Genomic DNA, 21,982 nt, shown 5'->3' with positions numbered 1-21,982 from the left:
TGCCTTCTCTGGAGAGCAGACCGAGGTGGGGGAGGCTGGGCCAGAGCTGCTGTATTTTGCCATCAGCTTCTCAATAGCATTTAACTTGTAAGCCCATCTACATGTATTTTTTTAAAACTAAAGGTTTAAAAAGTGAAGTGCATGAACTATCTTGCTAAAGAAAAATTCCTATAGAATCTCATTAAATGGGGCAAAAGGTTGCAAAATAAAGTGAATAAATGTCCTAGGTCTCCACTGGGTGATGGGCTCATAGGTACCCATCATACCGTTAGCTTTCACAACATGTATTTGCCACAAATATTTGTTAAATACATTATTAAAGTATAATAAGGAATAATTATTAAAAATTACGTGGAAGAAACAAAACTGACCCTATTTTTTCTTTTTTCTTTTTTTCTTTCTAAAACACACATGATTGATGGATAGATACCTAATACCTATATTTTAGCTGTGACTGTATGGGGATGTAGAAATGTAGAAAAACAGACTGTAGGGTCCCAAGTCCCAAAATATTATCTATTAGCGGAGACCTTGATGTCTTTTGCTTTTATTGTCTTCTTTAATTTCTCATCTTCTGAAACGACCATCTGTTAACTAGAGTAATAGTTGTAATACAAACAAAATGTCTTACCCCAGCTACATTGCTCTTTGCAACAGATACCACTTTGAGGGGTAGTGAACGTGTGCCCGCTAGCTGTTTGAGGGGTTCCGTCCTTGGCAGGTGTCAGACTGACTACCCCCTGGGCCCAGCCGGCATGCTTGTTGCTTTCCTGGAAGGAGACAGAGACCTCCTGGGGGTGGGGTGTCCTATCCTTGCACTGTGCCACCCCCCACCCCCATATGGTCGGGGCCAGGGGCTTGGATGTGGCTGCTGAGGCCTGCTTTTCTCTTTGAAATTCCTCTGGAGCATTTTAATTAGCAAGGATTTATTGCTCCATTAATACTGCTTATCTTGGGAGGCAGGGTATCTTCCTACGTCAACCAGCGACTGACTACTCCTGTGTAATGGCTTGCTAAGGGAGCTGAGTTTTGCTTTATTTACCCAGATTGTTTCGGGCTATGGTAGTGGTGTTGGTGGATGAGTCATAGTGAGGCCCCCAGGGTAGGGGGGACCCCAAAGGTCCCCTAAAATCGATCATGGTACCCCTGCCCATCTTCCCTTTGCACATGGCATGGGTAGGGCCAGTATAAGTGTCCCTTGAGCCTGTTTGTCATATGAATATTTGTTGTCTGAATGAAACACTGTCAATGACCTAAGTGGCCACTGAGTCTTGGCCCAAAGGATCTGTGCTTCCGCTTCCAGGCTAAGGCTGTCCTCTTTCTTGGCAGGCACCGGAATCGGGGGAAGCTGAGCGACCTGGTGGCCGAGCACCTGGACCACCTGCATTATCTCAATGACATCCTGATCATCAACTGTGAGTTCCTCAACGATGTGCTCACGGACCATCTGCTCAACAGACTCTTCCTACCCCTCTACGTGTACTCGCTGGAGAACCAGGACAAGGTGGGGCTAGAGGCCTGGCCCCACCATGCCTGTGGGCTGAAGGCTATCTTCAGAAGGGGGAAGAATGGTCATCTGGAATAAGACCATACTTTTCAAGGGACCGAGGCTTTGAGCCTGAGAGAGATGCCTTTCAAAGCTTTTTTTTTTCCTTCCCTTTCATTTCCTGGGGGGCGAGGGTGAAGTGGAGAGAGGGAGGGTTAAGAGGGAGTGTGTTGGTGGGGGGGGTGCTTCAGGAAGCTACAAAAGTGAGTGAGAAAAGAACGGTGACACCAGAAGGGAACCTCTCTGAATTTAGATTTTTGATTGCTGTGCATTCTTTTCTTGATGTGTTCTCATCCCTGGTTAACTTTTTCTGATAGTCGCCAGAGCTCATTGTTCTGAAGAAGATCCAGCCAGCCACAGAGCTTGCACAGGATGGATGGGAAGGGATGGATGGAGCGAGCGCTCTTCAGAAAAGATTCCAGAGCAGTGACTGTCCACACTTAGGCTCAGAATCTTGTCTCGGTGTTGAAATACACATTCTCGGGGGCCCTCTCTCTATCTCAGGGGTTCAGGCTCAGTGGATCTGTAGTGGACCAGTGGTCTGCATCATTAACCTGTCCACCAGGTGGCTCTGAGCTGGCGGTTCTCAGACCCCACCGGGAGAGATTCCGAGCTAGGGAATTAGTTCTTCCAGAGCTAAGGGGCAGAGACCTCAGCAGGAGGCAGGGTGGAGCCAATTGGTTATTCTGCAGGGACCCATCCTCTCTGGCTGTGCCCCAAGGGTTGTAGCTTTCTTTTTGGAGGAGGAACATGGAGATTCTTTTTAAAAACAAGCAAATAGAAGAAAATTGCAACCCTAACTAGATCAGAGGCAGCTCTGGGAGGCAGAGAGAAAACAGGACTTAAAGTTTTCAGACTTGGGATCAAATTCTGCATCTTCCCTCTCCTTACTCTGTGGCCTTGGATGAGGCAGCTAACCTGCCTGAACCAGCGTCCTGATGATCATCCCAGGGTTGACGCAGGATGGGGCACATTGAAGTTCCGTACAAATGAGGGGCTTTTCTTTTTTTTTCTTTTTTTTTTTTTTTTGAGGGGCTTTTCTGAGGCCAGGGTGCCCCGACCCCTCCTTGCTCCATTTTGAAAGCTCTTCCTGAGAAGAGGCCTCTCCTGTGGGGCAGCGGACTCTGTGGCCCAGCTGGGCGAAATTCACATTCCTGGTAATTTAAGGAGCAGTTCTTCTCTTGGACCTAGCCTCTAATCCGTGACTAATGGTGAAGGATTTCTCAGGTGGAAAAACAGAGGCCTGGAGAATGATATTGGATGGGATTAGGTTACGAATTTGTTTTGCAGAGTGGACTTTTAACTAGTACCAGGAAAGAACAGCCTTAGGGGCATGGGGGAGATGGGGGACAGGGCACCTCCCCTTCAGACAGGTGGCTTTTGGGTTTCATGTATTTTGTGCTGTTCGCGTGTATGACTGGACCTCTCTCTGTCTCTTTACCCCAACTTTCAACAGGGAGGAGAGCGCCCGAAGATCAGCCTGCCCGTTTCTCTCTATCTCCTGTCGCAGGTACGGTTCATCGTTTACCTGTGTCCCCAGCCACATTCAGGGGTCCTTTGGAGGACCGGGCCACATCACCCTGTCTTCTCTCTGCATCCCACATCTTGAAGTAAAACAACAACATAAGGAAAGGTGGCAGTTTCTGTTTTCCAGACACAGAGTAAAGGGGCTGGTGTCTTGTTCATGGTAACGGGTGAAAATTGAAAGAAGAATGGAAAGTAAATCAAACCTGGCACTTAATGTGCTTGGTTTTCACCATGGGGACTGAGGTTTTCAAATAACCAAGGAGTGTTCTAAATACTCTAGAAATTTAGAGGTGTAGGTCTTATTCATGGCATTTTGAAATAAGCCCCAAACTGCAAGAACCAGTATGTGCATCCCTGCAGCAGCCTTCATTTAAGAAACTTCCACTAATGAGACTGTTTTTAAAGACTCTTGTGGTAGTTCGCAGATTACCTTCTGGAAGGTATCTTGTAGCAGCCTCAGTTCCCAGATTTGTGTCTTGAGCCAATCTGTCTGCCTCCCCCCTCTTAAACAAGTGTGTTTCCTTCTCGTAATTATGTAATATTTACAAGAAGGGAAAAACTCCATGGCGACCCAGTTACATAACTTTGAAAATATTTTTATTACAAGCAGTCCAGACTTTCAGGCCATCTCATTAGACTGTCAAGTAGTCAAACGTTTGACCAGAGCTCTGTTCCCACTTCTGCAATGGCGCAGGTATTTATTGGCTTTGCTGAGAGAGCGTCCTTCTGCTCTGGTCCCTGGGCCATTTGGCGATTGAGGCAGGGCTGAGAAGAGAGTTGCAGCCCTTGCGTCCTGGTGGTGGCAAAGCCAGTCGGGGGTCCGCACATGGCCTGCTCCTTGTTCCCCCTCGGAGTCCTGTCCTGGGGGATCTGTTTGCTCAGAGCTCTGCACCGGTGCCCACTCCTTCTGAATGCCCTTCTGTGTGATGGAGCTCGGTGCAAACCCCAGCATCTCCTGGCACCCTTGACTGCTGCCTCATTACAAATCTGCCCGAACCTCCTGCTTGGGATTCTGGGAGTCTGGCAGGACTTGCGCAGCCAGATGCTCAGCCACAGGAATCCCATGGAAAGCACTCCCAGGACCCATTAGCTGTTGGAGCATTGCGTGGGCAGTGTCCCCTCTGAGGGACGTGGGGTCTGGCCACGCCCTTTCTCTGAGAGCCCCTTGGCTCCTGTTTTCTTAGGGAAGGACTAGCAGCTCAAGCACCAGATGCCTGTTTCAGTGTCTCACAAAAAGCATAGTATGCGATTTGGCATCCTCAGCTGGAGCCACAGGGCCTATCCTCCCCTGCATTTTCAATTTAGCTTTTTCATGTTGCCCAAAATGTGTGAAAACCTCCAATCAGGTAGAAATCTTGTATCTTTGAGCATCCTTACAAATCATTTGACAAGCACAGCTGCAAAACCAGGAAAACTCACGTTAACGTTAGTGTGACCAGGGATTCAGTCCTTCTAGAAGTCTCCTCCTCGCCCCCGTCCCCCAGGCACCCAGTCCCATTTCCCAGATGTGGCAGCGTTTCAGTGTCTGGCTCTGCTTTTTTTTTTTTTTTTTTTTTTTAAACTATGTTTACGTTTCTAATAAATTTTTTAAGTTAAAAAGTTCAAACAGGTGAAAACCGGGTTTTCTACTTTTGTTTCATCTCCTGATTTCTGTCCCTGGAGACAATTGGAGGCACAGGGTTTTCTTACACCCTTCCAGAGACATTGTCTGCCAGGGGTTCTCAGCTGGGGGTGATTCTATGCTCCCTTCCCTCCCCCCCACCCCAGGGATGTGTGGCAACATCTGGAGACATTTCTGGTTGGGTAGAGGCCAGAGATGCTGCCAAACATCCTACAATGCACATGACAGCCCCCCACAGCAAAGAATTATGGCCACATGGTAGCACCAGGGTTTAGAAATCCTGTTTAATGTGTATGTAAGTAAATGCAAATATGCACACACCCTTTTTCTGTATAAATGGTGGGTACAGCACTGGTGGTGTCTTTATATTTTAAAACAAAGTAGCAGGTGTGTCTGAGTCAGCTTTGTGAGGCAGCTTTGAATACCCTGATTCCCAAAGCTGTTCTGAATGTTGGGCAACAGGGTGGGGTAGCAGGGCCATCCCGGACAGCCCAGCGTCTTCTGATCTTGCATGCTGGCACAACTAGGCCCATCTCTGGCTCGTGTGGCTTTGCTTCCCCACAGCGCCCATACCTCCCTCCCGCTGCCATGGAATCTTGGTGTGCTGAAACACACCACAGGGGTCAGTGCTCATCCCAGCGATGGGATCTCTGCGTAGCCAACCCTTTGCCAAGTCCTTGATTGGAACAAGATTCGCTGGCCCCTTCTTCCCGTCTAACTGAAATATTGGGCCTGTGCCTTCCAGTCTTAACATAATCAAATTTGACACTAAAATGCCTGTGGAGAGGAAGGAGTGTGCTGGTTTGGCTGCTCTTTCCTACGTTGTTCCACTTCAGCCGGATTTGGCTTCACCCAGCCATGAGGGACAGTCTAGCTTTAATGCACTTCCTTCCGCTGGGGAGCAGCCAGCCAAATAGGCAACAGTCTGAATGAAGGAGGGGCCGACCCTGGAAGGAGAAAGGCATAACTGGATTCTCCTAAATGGTACCCATTCTTTGGATTTTGCTTCCTGGGGATGGTTCCTTAATACAGGACCCAAGTAGCCCAACATCGTTGTTTCTGATTGAGGAAGGAAGAGGTGGAGAGATTGCATACTTTAATGCAAATCTGATGTCTTCTTTCTCACCAGGTCTTCCTAATTATACATCACGCACCCCTAGTGAACTCGTTAGCTGAAGTCATCCTGAATGGTGATCTGTCTGAGATGTATGCTAAGACCGAACAGGATGTTCAGAGAAGTTGTGTAAGTCCTTAGCGTTGGGACTGTTCTAGACCTTGATAAGAAGCCGCTGCTCATTTCATTTGTGCGTATGTTTCTCTAAAACCAGAAACCAACATTCTGCCTATAGGGCAATGATGATGCATAAGCTGGTCTGGGATTCAAGGAACCTAATCAGAGTTTTGAAATGTGTACTCAAGAAAATTGGGGCTGGGTACAGAGTGGATTCAATTGATCATATGTTATTGAACAGGGAATCGTACTGCTCTGGGCCCTAGGTTATGTATCTGTGAGGCACTGTTACGGGGACGGAATGAGAGACTACCTTGTCCTAGGCACAGATACCTACAGAGACCGGACACCTATGAATGACATGGGCCCCCGTGAGAGACAGTAGGGAAGGGTGGGGACTGTGACAAATTGGAGAGCATGTGTGTCCTTCCTCAGCAGCTGCTGTCTCACCCCCACCTGCAGTTCTGAAGGAGCATGGATGCAGTGTCACCTGGTTTCCTCACATTTCCAGGGAAGCTGGAAATCTGCATTTGGATGCAAACACTCCCAAGTTTTAAATGATCACCCAGCTGTGGCCTAAACAGAGCACATCTGTGGTTTGTGCATGTTTGTGCATTTTGTGTTCTGCTAAATGAAACTCCTGAGACCAGTGTTAGGATTTCTTCTGAGGTTTTCCCAGCTTGGCCCCTGTGTGTCTTGCCTGTCTTCCATCCTACCATCCTTCTCATATGTCCTGAGCTCCAGGCTCCCTCAGTACCAGTCCAGCTTGCTTTCTCCCCAGCGTGCCCTGTGTTTCTGCCTCCGTATCTGTGCCTTTACCGTACCCACAGCCTGGAAGGCCCTTGCTCCTAGCTCCCTCTCCTTAAAGCAACTTAAAGCAGCTCTGGCAGGCATCTTGTCTCCTTGTATCTGTTGCAGCTTGGGCTTGGCACATGTGTCTGAGTTGAGCACAGTGTTTCGTACAAAGGCTGTTTCGTGAGCTTTCTGTCTCTGCAACCGGTTTCTCAGGCAGTAGACACAAAGGTAAAAGGGCTAGGCTTGCCCTTGGGCAGTCGACTCTGTTGCCATACCTGAGCGAGCTGGCAGGTGGAGTGCATGCAATCCTGTAGCGTGAAAGGCCAGGACTGCCCAGGGTGCAGTGACAGGAGTCCCTGCCCTGCTGGTTTTTCTGGTGTGCGGCGGCTTGGCCAGGCTGTTTTGCTGTTTAAGGGAGTCTTAGAGCCTCTGAAAAGGTTCCCAGAAACTTTCTGTCCTTAGTGGTGGTGGCATTAGTTCAGCTGAATTGAATGGGGCCCTTTCATGGCCCCTGTCTGGCCTATCCCTTCTTTGGTTCATTCAACAAGTATTTATTAAGCTCTTTCTTTGGATCAGGCACCGCATTAGCTCTGGGGATATACAAAATCCTAAATAGTCTCTGTCTTGTTGGAGCTTTATAGTCCAGTAGGAGAGACAGATGTTGACCAAATATACAAACAAATGGACTATCGCAAGTCTTAGAAGTGCTCTAAAAGGAAGGAGTAGCTTTTGGCGAGAGGATGGAACCTAGAGGCAACAGGGGTGATGAGTATTGAATCAGGAAGGGACTCCCTTTGGGGCCCATGCCATGACACCATAGATGAGAAAACATGGAGCTGACTTGGTATTTATGGAGCCAGAGATATTTCTCCGCAACTTCTTAAACCCCCTCTTGCTGACTGAATGTAAGCAGCCGTGTGCTGACTCCGCAGAATCCACAGGGCTTCCTGGTCAGAGCTGCTGAGGGCCCGCCAGCCAGGAGCTCCTCTCGGGCACGTGGTTTCACCCCATTTATAAAACGGGGAATGAGTCCCACTCCAGAGGGCTGTTGGGGAGGATGGGAGGGAAATCCATCAAAAGTACGTGACCGGTTGCAGTCTGGCCCTCAGAGCTGTTTGATTTGGTCTTTGCAGTATTTAAAAGAAGATTTTATGAGTGACCAACTTTAACATTTAGGAAGTTTCACATAAAAATCCAGATTTTGGGATTTCGTTGAACAGTCGGAAGATCTGGTCCCCATTATACACGTGTTTCTGCAGCAAGCTCCTCCGAGGCTGCCCCCCCCCCCCCGCCCCCGCCATCAGACGAGGCATGTGTTTGCCATCGGACGTGCCTACTCCCTACACAGCCTGCTGCAGACTTGTACACCATTTACGTTAATAACCAGCTGTGATGTGCTGAGTGCCTTTGGACTTTCTTTGGTTGCTGCTCCGGCTTTGTCCCAGAAAGTCTTCCTATAAGACATGTGGTGCCAAAGTTAGACTTGGTGGTCCAAGAGGTGAACGCAGAGATCTTTGGGGTGCTGGCGTTTGCAGGTTTTTTTCACTGCAATTGATAGGCATGCAGTGAATAGAAATAATCCTATCCCTGTGCTTGTTAGCCCCCAGTGGTCACATCTTGCAAAACTCTAGTACAGTATCACAGCAGGATACTAGCATTAATGCTTGGGGTTTGCAATTTGAGCAAAAGCAAATTGCACAAAGTTCCTGGTGACCGCCTAGCTTGGGATACCTGCCTCAATTGAACCCTCTAACGAGGAGTGCTTAAGAGATCTGTTCTTTCTCCCGTTGGCCTCCTTCTGGGCTGAAGTTCCTGCCTCCATTGTGATAGACCCCCAACTGCTCGTAATGGACCCCTGGACTGAAAATGAGATTGTTTTGAGCATGAAAGGAATTGCTAGCCCAAGTGAAAGTGTCAGCTTTCTGCTTCCGGGTATCGCCTTTCCCTGGGTGCAGAATCGAACTCTGTTGTGTTCGGATGACCGCACTTGAAACTTGGGCAGAGTGGATGTGAACCCCACTTATGACTTACTTGACAATAGTCCTGGTAAGATTCGCCTTCCTTCCCTCTGAGCAAGAACGGTCTCCTATTGTTTCCTGCCTAACTCGGATGTGGTTTGATCATGCTTGTTTTAAGTTTCTTGATCTTTTTTAACCTACTTTCTCCTTCCCGTAATTTGTAGATAAGTTACTGGTATTGCTTCATTTTTACCAGCAGACCTTTCACAAAACCAAACCAAAATTGAAGAGAGAGAAGTAGAGGGAAGAGCAGAGTTATTTGAAAAGTCTGTAATTTAGGGTTAAATTTAAAACGCATCAGCATGGTTAGGTAAATGTCTAATTGAAATTCATCTGTGCATTAAAATCATATGGTTCCTGCTGAGGGCTAGTTCTTGCTATAATTCTAATGCAGAGCAGATCCTGTTTCTTGTCGAGGGAAATAGAGTAAGAGAACACTAATCCTGAAACTGCTAACATCTTGTTATTTTTGCAACATGAACATATAGATGAGATTATGGGATATGCATCATTACCTACAGGTGCTTTTTTTTTTTTTTTTTTTTAAGGACCTGTTTTCATTTTCCACTTCTGTGGAATAGCTTACTTCGTTTTGCATTTCTTCAATCTGTTTCTTCAGAGATGCGGTGGTGCACAGGAAAGGCATGACCCCTGGTCTCACTGGGCTTCCTGTGCCCAGCAAACAGAGGGGGCCATATATTGGAGATGAGATGCTGGCATCACCTGTACAATCATGGGCTTGCCGGAGATGCTCAGGGGCACTAAATGCAGGAATCAGCAAGCTGATGGGTGAACTGGGGGTGGCGTCACAAGGGCTCTCTTGATGTTCTTAATGACTCTCAAAACAGAAATAGCTTCAGAGTCTGACTCTCGCATTCTCTTTGCTCAGAGGCCGGCTTTGGGGGAAGAGTGGTAGAGTGGGGTGCCTTTGGTACTGTTCTGCTTCCGTCCTTAAGGAATAGTCTAGTGGAGTGGACTCTGGAATCAGGCTTCCAACTGATTAAACTGCTGCCTACAGAGAGGTGGTCAGCATCCTCACCTTTGGGACAAACAAGCCTATTCTGCCCCAGGATTCTCAGTCTTTCTTCTGAAGTTACAGCCAGCCAACCACAGGAACACACCTAAGCGTGTTAAGTATTTGCAGTTTCCCGAGATTGAATTGGGGGCTGGCTAAATTGCAGGGCCAGGAATGCACAGAGCTCAGCCCACTGCCACCAAATGACAACAGTTAATATTAGCGCTATCACTGTCATCATTGTCACTAACCACCTGGCCCTGGTTGTATGGCGCCTCCCTAAGGGGTGCTCTAAGGGTGCCTCTACATTAATCATACGGTTCTGATAAGATTGGGCCCCCCAAATCCTGGTTCCTGGTCTTACTAGATAGGTCTCAGGGCAAGTTAGTCTACCTCCGCAGACTTGTGTCCTCTGTTCTCCAATTAGAATAATGGACATGGGTCTGCATAGAAGATTAAGTGCAGGGTAAAGTACTTCTCCTAAAGCCTAGCACACATCAAGACCTAAATATTAGATACTATCATTACAATGACCTTCGTATCTAAACCCCACATCCCTTACTTGGGACCTCCCTTCCTGGGATGATTAATGTAGAGGTACCCTTAGAGCACCCCTTAGGGAAGCGCCATAAGACCAGAAACAAAGGCACTGAGGGCCAGATGTTAGCGACAATGATGACAGTGATAGCGCTAATATTAACTGTCATTTGGTGGCAGTGGGTGAGCTCTGTGCATTCCTGGCCCTGCAATTTAGCCAGCCCCCAATTCAATCTCGGGAAACTGCAAATACTTAGCACGCTTAGGTGTGTTCCTGTGGTTGGCTGGCTGTAACTTCAGAAGAGAGACTGAGAATCCTGGGGCAGAATAGGTTTATTTGTCCCAAAGGTGAGGATGCTGACCACCTCTCTGTAGGCAGCAGTTCAGCCAGTTGGAATAGTGTCCAGATTCTCTGGCAATCCAAAAGAGTAAGTGCACACCTAAAACATTAGCTACCAGTTCTCTACATGACACCTGTCTTTTCTGAGAGCCAGGTCCTCAGCTAACAGAACACTCATCCAGTCGTGGTGTGTGGAGCCAGCATCTGAGAAACTAGCAGCCTGGCTCCTCTGGCTTCTGTGTGTGCAGAAGCAGGGCACTAATCATTGGCTTGGGTCCCCGGGTCACTGCTGCAGGGCTGTCTTTCCAAACCGGGCTTGAATCAGACAGCAGCCGAGCCTCCTTCATATTGAATGCATCATGCTGAGTAGCCCCTTTTGCAGCCCAAAGTAGAGTTCCCCTGAATCTTTCAGTGACCATGACCTTACTCGTGACCCCTAGTTAATCAATGCTGCTTCTGAAGCACACACATTCTTCTTCCTGAAAGTGGTAAGAGGCTTCTGGGAGAGGGTTGGTGGTGCACACCGAAGGAAGAAATAGACCACTATAAATCAAGGGCCTTAATTGGCACCGATACAAACAATCCCACAAGAGAATTGGAACTCATTGTGTATTCTCCTTTTCTTGCGGGGCCATTGTGGTCTGTCCCGTAACCCCTGAATGGAATGCTAGCTCCCAGTCATCCTTGTGGCCTGCAGAAGTATTGAGTGTGGCAGTGCTGATTCATGCCTAAGAGGATGTGACAGAGTGAGAGAGAACCCAGAGTGCACCACGTTCCCCTTAGTAAGTAGGGTGTTGTCATGGTGAGAGACCCCTTAGAAGCAGTCACCTCTTCCTCTCCCCTGCGCAGGTGCGGCTGGACAATTGCCAGAAGTCCCATCGCATGGAGGCTCACAGACGGATAGCCTTTAGCCAGGGCTGCAGGTGACCAGAGGACCAAGGATGCTGGTCCTGGTCCAGTGAGCCAGAGGAGGGCCCAAGGTTCTTGGGGTGGCCATAGATTAGGGGAGCCAGCAGGGGGGAGCAGAGTGGGCAGAGTGGGGGTGAACCAGGGGTGGACAAGATTTTGTGGCTCAGACCCTTAGATGGCTTTTGTGCAGTTGCCTGGCAGCATGTCAGAGGCTGGGGTGGCGTCCAGGCTGAGGACTGCTTGCTCCCTGGTATGAGATAGTGTCCTGCCCTGTGCTCAGTGGGGACCATCCCTAGTCTGCATTGAGCCACTGGTGAACTCCTCCAGGTTTCTGTGAAAATTTGGAAAATGGGGAGGGGGGCGGTGGGGGGACAACAGAAAGATGAGGCATCCACTACTTCCGGTGTCTCTGCCCTGGGACTTCATTAGTTTTTATCAGCCACCTGGCCCCTGGGGGCATTTGAGTTTTTTAACCAGACTCTATGAGTTTCTCAAAGCTGGGTCTGCATTACGTATTCATCCATCCATCCATCCATCCATCCATCCATCCATCCACCCACCCATCCATCCATCCATCCATCCATCCATCCATCCATCCATCTATTTATTTATTTATTTATTTATTTATTCATTCATTCATTCATTCATTCATTCGAGAGATAGAGACAGAGGGGCAGAGACATAGGCAGAAGGAGAAGCAGGCTCCATGCCGGGAGCCTGATGTGGGACTCGATCCTGGGATCATGCCCTGGGCTGAAGGGAGGCGCCAAACGGCTGAGCCACCAGGGCTGCCCCATATTAATCTATTTAATACACAATTACTGGACAGGTACCCCACATTCTTTTGGCACCCCAGTGCAGTAGGAAACAAAACAAAGGCCCCAGACCTCCCAGAGCTTCTAATGCAGCAGGAAGAGAGGAAGCAGGAAGCTATTAGTAAACACTGTAGCATGTTAGAATATGAGAATGCTTTAGAAAAGCAACAGTAGTAAAGCAGAGAAGGGGTGGCAGCACTCAGAGGCTGGAGTGGGGTGCAGTTCTCCATTGAGTGGCCTGGGTAGGGCTCATTGGGAAGATGACAATTGAGCATAGATGTGAAGGAAGTGAGGGAGTGAGTCATGTAGATTGCTGCAGGAAGAGCACTTTGGCCGGAAAGAGCAATCAGTGCAAAGGCCCTGAGGCAGGAGCATGCCTGGTGTGTCAGGACTAGCAAGGAGCAGCATGGCAGGGCAGAGCATAGTAGGATGAGGTCAGGGAGGGAACAAGCTTCTGAAGCATGTGCTGCCTTTGGAGCCATTGGGAGATTCTGGAATTTAGATCAGAAGAAATGGGAACGTCATAACCTTTGTGTCCCCAGTGTTTAGCCTGGATCCTGCAGTAAATGTCAGTTGCCTTGAAATAATGAACTTTATGAGGGAATTGAGTGCCTTGTATGTACCAAGCCAAGGAGGTCCAGTCTTGGTCAGTGCCACAATCCTCTAGCTGGGAAACTTGGTTTTGCTCAAGGTGCTTTGTCTGACGGGAGGCTGGGGGCGCTGCACACCCGTGAGAGAAGGGCCACGCCATTCAGTTCCATCTCCGGTGATCCCACGGTTTAATGACAGTGTGCCAGGAGGGGAGTGGTGTCAGTCTACTCACTGCCCACTGAAGACCACAAGCGAGGCAGGTGGGCAGATCTCATCCCGGGAGACAGTTGGGCCCCCCCCTGGAAACCTCTAGCTTCATGAGCAGAGAAGGGAAAAGAGCCCTGCAGGATTTTTGGCTTATGTGGTATTGCCCTGGGTGCCACTACAATGATGGCTCATTCCCTAGTAAGAGTGGCGCCCTTCTGTTGAGCACTTCCTGTGTGCCAGGCTGGCTGGCTTGCTCACCCCTCTTCCTCCTCCCACATGTGTTTCTGGAGTATCTACATGTTCCAGGCACCACTGTGCTGGCCTCGGGATACAGGACAAGCAAGACAGACAAGGTCCCTGTCCTGACATTCTGGTAGAGGGAAACAGTAAATAAGCATGTCAACACAGATTGAAGATTTGAATCTGGGAAGAAACAGAAACCAGCTTTGGGAGATGAAAGTGAGGGAAGGCCTCCCGGAAGAAGTAGCCTTGTTGGCTTAAGGGCTGAAGGGTGAAGAGCTGAGTTGGGGGTCATGAGGGCAGGCAGTTGTGATGGGCAAGGTGTGGACAGTGGTGAGTCAGAGACCTTGGTGGGGATGAACTGGCTGGCTAGGATCAAAACGGGGCCACTGTGCAAGAAATACTGGGTCAGGGGATCCCTGGGTGGCTCAGCGGTTGGGCACCTGCCTTCGGCTCAGGGTGTGATCCTGGAGACCCGGGATTGAGTCCCATGTTGGGCTCCCTGCGTGGAGCCTGCTTCTCCCTCTGCTTGTGTCTCTGCCTCTCTCTCCATGTTTCTCATGAATAAATAAAATCTTTAAAAAAAAGAAAGAAAAATGGTTAGTGGGAGAGGGGGGTGCGTTTCTCATCTTGTTCATCTCCTTTGACATCTTCTTTTAGGCTCCTGATAACCCAGAGAGTGGTATTAATATTCTTTGCATAAGCAAGCCGATGACCTCAGAGCTTGGGTGATCATCCTGTTGCCCCCCACCCCATCACCAGGGGATCGCAGGCATCCAGCCCCAGACCCCCATGCTGCTTCTGTTTCTTGGCCTTCTGTCACCATCTGCAGCAGTCACTCCCGTTTAGCATGAGATGTGGGCCTCTGGGCCAACTGTTTGGGGTAACTAGGAGTTCCCAATATTCCACAGTTACCTCTTTCTAGAGAGTAAGATAGAGTAAAACACTCTTCCTGAAGAAATACCCAAGTGTTTAGTGTGTTGTCATTTACTGAGAGAGTGTATTTTATTTTACATGAGCCTTGGATGCACCTCTTCCATCATAAATATCTTGCAATTAATTTATCCCCCAGAACTCATTAGCTTTTGGTTGAATGCCAGGCACGGCATTGACGGGACATACCAGGCAACCCCACCAGGTGTTGAGAGGGACAGAAATGATGGCCCAGGTGGAGAAGCTCCGGGGATGAGATGAGGCTGGTCTCTTATGGGCCTGGCAGCACCAAGAGCTTGTTTTCGAGGCGGTTCCAGCACCATCTTGCTGTTACCTGCTGCATTTCATACAGTCACAGTGCCCAGCATGTGTGCAGTGCGAGTCCTCTGAGCTCGGATATCAATGGGCATCTCTTTACTTTTTGCCTCTGCAGCTTTAACACTCCCTGATAATTGGCCAATTCGTGGAGAAGAATGCTACGCTCCTCTTGTTAATGGAAGTGGCCTGTTAGCTCTTCACATTCCTCCCTGATGGGTTTTATTTTCCCCATTACATCTGGCAGCATGTCCAGCTGCCACACTGATGTGGTTGCAGTTGTGTGTTCTGCACGTCTTGGCCTCAGCTCAGTAGCACTGGGTTTCTCAGTGTTGGGCATATAGTGCGCACCTCTGTATCATCCTGGCATCTGTGCTCTCTGATGTTTGCTTGTTGATCTCGGCAAGTTATCAGCCGAGCTTCTCTTCACGGCCAGTTGCAAAGCCACATGCTGTTGGTTATGGTTGGTGCATGCCTGGGTCGCCATGACCCCCTGTGACATTTGGAGCCCTGTGTACATGAGACAAAATGGTCAGTCATCACACTGTGTGGGCAGCCGGAATGATGGTCGGGTCAGAAGGCTGCCTCATGAGTGGTAGGTATGTCAGCCATCCCTGAGCTTTTGCTGTGCTGTCCACCTGCTGCTCTGACAGGTGTGACTGAGGCCTGGCTGGGCCCTGAGGTCTGCCCTGCAGGGGGCTGGCCCACGTTGGCAGGCTGACAAATGCTCACTGAAGGCGGTGAGTGCTGGAGCAGTGCAGTAGAGTCATCAGGCCTGTGGGGATTGAAACCAGACTCTCTGGATCCAAATCCTGGCTCTGCCTCTGCCAAATGGGTGACCTTGGGCCAGTCTTTGCCCGCTGCAGCTCCCTCCCTCCCCTGGTCGCCTGTTAGAGGATAAAGTGAATCAGTGTACATATTGGGTTCACAGCAGCACTGGGTCCATTTCTGATGCCCACTGGGCATTAGTGATGGTCCTTCGTACCGGGAGACAGGTAATTGGGCATTAGTGACAGTCCTTAGTACTGGGAGACAGGTAAACAAGGAGGTGTGCTCCTTTTTGGCACCACATAGCCCTGTGGGGCAAGTACTACCATGAGGCCCATTTGGTGACTGTGGGAACTGAGGCCCTAGGAGAAGGTGGTGAGCGGCAGGACACTGAGCCTGGGCCCCGGCCGCCCCAGCACCTCTGCCTTTGTGCTGTATGCTCTGCAGGCCCAGCCCCTGACGCTGGGGATCAGGGAGGCTGGCCAGGGGCCCAGGAGCGCTTTGAGGAGGCTGAGTCCAGCCCACTAACAAACCAGAAATCCAGCGAGCAGAAAGTTTGTAGGAGCCAGGGAGCCAAATTTAAAACAGAATGTGATTGTTTTTTAGAGGTTAGCCCCTCCCCTGCCATCTCTTCTACCCTGGTGATCCATCTGCCAGGGGTCAAAGGTGAATAAGTATTTCTAGAGTGTCTCTTTGTGGGAGGCATTGTGCCGGGCATGGTTGCACTCAGGATCTCATCGTAGCTCCATGGCAGCATGCGATGGAGCTGCTACTGTCTCTCTCTTACTTATGGGGAGACAGAGGCTCATTTGGTCAGGGCCCCTGGGCCAGTAAGTGAGAATGAGGTTGGACTTGGGTCTACCCTTACGTTGGGCAGGTTTTGTTAGCGTGGCCTGCCTCCTTGCTCCTAGTTCTCGAAGAGCACTGCAGAGCTGTTTGAACAAAAGGATTCTAGCCGCTTCCTCAGAAGGTGAGCAGGCTCTGCCTAGGAGAGTGTGGAAGGTGAGCTTTCCTAGATCATGGCAATAGCTCCTACAGAGCCAGAGCCAGACACCGGGGCCATGTCACCTGTCTGAGCCCTTGTCTGCCCCCTCTAGCTGCCAGCCTCTTTCTTCTTCCTTTCCCTCTCAGCCAAGATTCTTCCCAGAGCGGCCTGCCTGCTGTCCCCATGCTGCTTTTCCTGGCCATTCCCTCCTTCCTCCCTCTCCCCCGAACCATTGAGTGGGTACAAAGAAACCCATTGAGCAGCTTGGATCTACCAGGTACAGAGGCAGGGGTACTCTGACAGCGCTGCTCGGGCCACGAGCACTGTGAACCCCCATCAGGAGCAGGTGGCTGGAGGGGCCATCCAGCTGGCTCAGCACCACCCCGTGGCTTGCTGTGTGCCTGCTGCTCCCTGGGGAGCTGGCCAAGCACATTGTGTCCCGGGGCACCGCTGCAGTCACCAGGCACACCCACTCCCACCCACTCCAGTGATCCGGGCCTTGACAGAAATAAAGGGTGAACGGGCCAGAGCTCTGAGCTGGCCTTCCTAGCATTCTCTCCTCCCAAGTGTTCTCGTGAACTCCTTTTCTACCATTCAAGACTTGGACCAGTCATTTCCTTCTCCACGAAGCCCTCCTGAGCTTCCCCCTCGCCTCCGCCTCCCCCGCCTGGCAGGGTTCCTCACTCCTTCCTCCGTGCCCCCAGAGTCCACGTGGATGCACGCCAGAACCCTGCCTGCTCCAGGCTGGTCTGGGAGCCCCGTGCAGGCAGGCCCAGGGCTGCTTTCACCCCTGGTGTTTGGTCTGGCTCAGTGAGTGAGGTCAGTCCTGTGGTGACTGCAGTGCATCCAGCCTCCAGACTTGTCCCATCTGCTCCTAGCTTGTCCTTAGGGTGTTAGGACAATCACTTTCACTGTCGATTCTGTAGGTGAATGTTTTTTCAATTGAGGGATAACATAAAGTTCAGTAATCAGGTGTGTCAATGGCTTTGTGCTTATGACTGTGTGTGTGTCAAGGCAGAAGACATTTCTCGCAGCTTGTTCTCCGTCTATAACCTCCTCCTCCTCCTCCTAAAGGTGTCTTTTTTTTTTTTTTTGTGAAATACATATAAAATAATGGATTACCTATTCTTAAGTATACAGTTCAGTGGCATTAGGTACCTCCTTTAAAGGTACTCTTGACATTTAAGTGGCATTGGTAATAACTTTCTTGGGGCACAAGGACTGGATGACATAGAGACGACTAGAAAAGAAAGTGAAAGTTCCCCCAACCTCCCTATCCTCTTAAGAAGGGACCACTCTCTGGGGCTGGGGCGTCTGTAACCTTCTAGACCTTGCCATGGTCACCATCATTTACATATCTATCCACACAGGAAAACACAATTCAGATGGACATGTTTTAATTGATATATTTTTTTGTTTTTTTAATTGTAAACAGAATCCTGGATGGGTGGCTCAATTGTAGCTTGATTGTTTTTATTTTATTTTATTTATTCATTTGAGACAGAATGAGCAGAGGGGAGAGGCAGAGGAGAAACAGACTCACTGAGCAGGGAACCCAACTCGGGGCTTGATCCCAGGACGCCGAGATCATGACATGAGCCAAAGGCAGATGCTTAACCAGCTGAGCCACCCGGGCGCCCCTGCAGCTTGCTTTTTCATGTGCACTCTGCATGTGGCCTTTCTAGGATGGGGTGCCCCCAGACCTAATGGAGGGCATTCTGTTTGACACCTGGGGTATTTCTGTGTCCAACACCAGGGCCTTAGGTGTTTGCGTCCTCCTTCCTGACCCCTTGCTTCAGACCCCCCTCGCTGTCCCTGCAGAGCTGACTCTCAAATCCTGCAGCCCTAAAAGCCCTTAGTTACTTCCAACCCCTGGGGAGTTACCTTCTGGAGTATTTTAAACAAGGATGGAAGCCTTAGGGTGGTGGGGTGGAGAGTAAGGTGGAAGCAGACACTTCAGGGAGCAGTTCAGCCCTTGGGCCACCCCTGAAATCACATTGCTGGCCTTCCACTGGCCCTGACCTCAGAAGCCAGCCCTAATGGCCAGCCACAGAGCCTAGGCTCCAGCTGCATTCTCTGGATAACTGGAAGAATCTGTGCTGTCAGCAAGGACGGCCCCATATCTCCACACTCCTCTTGGCAGCTCAGGCTCCAGGTCCCTGGGAGATGAGCCCTTAGCAAAACCTGAACTTGCGGCATTTGGGAACTGTACACCTGATTCGCATACATGGTGTGCTCGCTTTATGAGAATATAAACCCAAAGGCCTCCTGAGTTTTGACTCTGAAGTGAGCTTTCCCCATTCTGCGCCTGCCCTTGCACTGTGCTAATCTCCTGAGGCTGTCAGGCTCCTGGTTTCTTCCATCCCTCACTTTCCTTCTTTACTGTTCTCTCTGTTGCTTTGGGCAGTATGGGTACAGGCAGCCATGAATTCACTCAGTAGCTGCCCATTGAGGTCCTGCCCTGCTCCAGGCACCTGGTTTAGTGTTGAGAGTATACCCGAGGGTAAGGTGGATGGGTCCTTCTCCTGGGGGCCTTCCATCTGGAATATCTGGGATTGTCCACTGTCCCACAGAGATTCCTGGAGGCCAGCAGCCAGGAGGCTCTTGACAGGAGCAGAAGGAATGTTCATGGATCTCTGTTTACATTTCCCAGCCAAGCCCTGTCTGCTTCTCCACAATCAGGCTTTTAAATATAAAAGAAAAATGAAAGGAAAAATAAAGTCCAAAATTATAATGTCCAAATGATTCCTGATAATTTTTTTTTAATTAACATGCATACAGGATTAGAAATTTCAAACAGAAAGGTCTAGAAATAAAAAAAAAAAAATACAAATGCACTTGTGTGGGTGTGCACACAGGACCACCTGCTTTTTCTTATCCCCCAAAGACTAAATCCCAAGACATTCTTAGGCCACTTTCGAGGAAAAGCTGTTCACAGCATCACGTGTAGCCCTTGTAAAGCTTTACTTGAAGGGCCCCCTACTGAGCTCCCTGCTCTTGCTTTTCCACTCTGGTACCAATTGTGTATGCACGCATATAGGTACAAAAAGATCTGGGTCTCTTTAACATGTTCGTGGATTCCCATTCTATGGTCAGACTGTAATTACCTAACTACTCCCCTCTTGATGGACATTTAGGTTATTTCCAGCTGTTCACTGGGTAGGTTGCATTTTAAAGGTTTGAAATTTCCCCAGTAAACATGTCCTCCCAATACCTGACCGTCGAGAAAAGCAGATCCCTTTGGAAAGTTTTAAAATTTATTTTTACAGTTGACTCTTAGCCTTTTTTTTTCCTTTTTTGTTAAGGAGGCAGGGAAAGGAAGGTGACTCTCATATGTTGGATGCTTACCAAAAGAACTTTTATATTCGAGATGACATTTAGTTCTAGAAGGCTGGCGTTATCTGCACTGTGTTTTAGACAAGGACCCTGATGCTCACTCGGAGAGGACCCACACAGCTCATGGGAGTCCAGCTGGGGATCGTAATGCCCTGAGCAGCCCAGGACACACACTTTCACTTCCCTTTATTTTAGCACTTTTGTACATCCAAGTTCATACAGAGCTCAGGGAGAATTTTCTAAGTCCGTCCACGTGAATTTTTGCTTGGACCTTCTAACTGGGTGATACTTTGCTCTGCATTTAGTCTCAGCTTTCTGTTTCAGAAAGCTTTGATTGTGGTGTTAATCTTGGGACCCTCGACTTCCTGGGTTTGAGGCCTTCAGCAGAAGATGAGGGGCTGTGTTCGGTCACACAGCATCCTAAGTGGACTCTGATGGATTCTGTCTGTCAAGTGGCACATGCTCAGGGTGCTCCCGCCTCTGGGCTCTCAGCCGTTGGCGTCTGTAATGCGCTATCTGGGTTTCCTGGGCAGTAGAATCATATCTCAATTTATCTGTCATTTTTGTGGATGAATAATCCAAAGTGAGTAAATAAAAATTAATGTTCAGATTTGGATGCTAATTTAGTTTCCAATTAGGTTTTGTTTTGAACGATATTGAAATTAATCTGTGCTCCTTGAAGACATTCCACTTAAGCAAAGTATGGTGGCCCCCAGAATACAGCTGGCGGTTGGTTGGGGGTGAATTCAGAAGATGGATAAACTGTATCAAGATAATGGAAAAGTTTTCTTTAAAACTTTCTCTTTTTTTTTTTTTTTTTTTTAAATGACAAAACGATGTCTGGACCTCATCCAGACCCTGAAAAGAGAAAAATACTTCAGTCAGAATCCTGCCCCAAACAAATCCATTTTCTTTTGTCTTTGTTCCCTTCTGGACCTGGTCCATTTGTATGTAAATACTTTTTAAAGGGTACTGAGCATCTAACTGAGTTTGAGCTCCTCCTGAAGCACCCTTATTTCAGGAGGAGCTTGGGCTTTGGGATTGGGCAGACTTAGTTCCCAGTCTGATGCGTGGCTCAGGAGCTGTGTGATATCCGGCGAGTCACTTTGCCCTTTGGAGCCTCTGTTTTCTCATCTATAAAATGGGAGTGGCGATCCCTTGAGCTCATCTGTGTTACCTGGACTGAGATACGGCTACGTGTTTCCCATAGGACGGGGCATGATCCACAGGCAACACACTGGCCTTTTTCATTCTCTTAGAAAGCCTCCTGACTTCTCAGAGAACTTTCTTTGGGGTCAGCTTCCTTTGCGGATGAGCTTTAACTCCTTGCTGGTGCTTGCCAAGCCCCTTTTCTACAGAGCCAGCATTTGGCTACATCCAGTGCACCTTTTTTTTTCTTATTTTTATAACAGCAAGATATATTGGTGTTCCATGTTCTGTAGTGGTATACAGTTTCTTTTAAAATAAATGTATTTAAGCTAGAAGTTAATACCACCAGCGTGCTGTACTTAAGACCTAAGTTGGGTGGAGGGTGTGTGGGTTTGAATCCCAGCTCTGCTGTCTCCTGGTCCTTTGACCACAGGTGGGTCATCCACCGCCTCTGAGCCTCAGTTTTATCGTCTGTAAAGGGAGTGAAACAGTGAAACAACAGGACGACCTCATGGGGTCATTGTCAAATTCAAGTGAGATAGTACAGTCAGCGCCCTTAGAGAGCATCTGGCACAAGCAGGGTACCATAAAAGTGCTAAGAGAGGTGTGTTTCCTAGGCAAACGAGTGACCTTTGGGAAGCACAGAGCTAGTGTTGCTGACTCAGGGCGGCAGGCAGTAGATGGTAGCTGGTGCTATTGTTCTGATGATTTAACAATGGTGGTGTTAATCATAGTCACGATGACAACATGGGAGGTTGCCTTTTTTGTTTTGGAAATAGAATTTCTTGGGGCCACAGCACTCAGGCAGCTTGATGATAGTGTCCCGTGAGATTCCAAGGTTCCAATCCGTGTGTTGACTTCCCTAGGCCAAGCCCAGCATTCGGTGCTTCATTAAACCCACCGAGACTCTAGAGCGTTCCCTTGAGATGAACAAGCACAAGGGCAAGAGGCGGGTGCAGAAGAGACCCAACTACAAAAACGTTGGGGAGGAAGACGATGACGAGAAGGGGCCCACCGAGGATGCCCAGGAAGACGCTGAGAAGACTAAAGGTATTGAGGGTGGTTCAAAAGGCATCAGGACGAGTGGGGAGAGTGAAGGTGAGT

The 21,982-nt window shown here is 49.0% G+C and overlaps 1 protein-coding gene across 12 annotated transcripts in view; it reads left to right on the top strand.

Moving 5' to 3' along the window:
• The window catches only part of CLEC16A (C-type lectin domain containing 16A), a 196,347-nt gene that overhangs the window by 26,962 nt on the left and 147,403 nt on the right, over positions 1-21,982 (top strand). For 10 of the 12 annotated variants that reach the window (XM_038540371.1, XM_038540367.1, XM_038540370.1 and 7 more), the window contains 4 exons: positions 1,330-1,504; positions 3,003-3,056; positions 5,824-5,937; positions 21,745-21,976. In XM_038540371.1, the coding sequence (XP_038396299.1) occupies positions 1,330-1,504; positions 3,003-3,056; positions 5,824-5,937; positions 21,745-21,976 (575 nt within the window). The remainder of the gene's footprint in view (positions 1-1,329; positions 1,505-3,002; positions 3,057-5,823; positions 5,938-21,744; positions 21,977-21,982) is intronic. The other 2 variants (XM_038540368.1, XM_038540369.1) reach the window with 1 other exon arrangement.

This window comes from Canis lupus, chromosome 6 (genome assembly GCF_011100685.1).
Source record: "Canis lupus familiaris isolate Mischka breed German Shepherd chromosome 6, alternate assembly UU_Cfam_GSD_1.0, whole genome shotgun sequence".
Lineage (NCBI taxonomy): Eukaryota > Metazoa > Chordata > Mammalia > Carnivora > Canidae > Canis > Canis lupus.
Note: the sequence above shows the minus strand (reverse complement) of the source record. Positions and strands in the feature narration are given on the sequence as shown.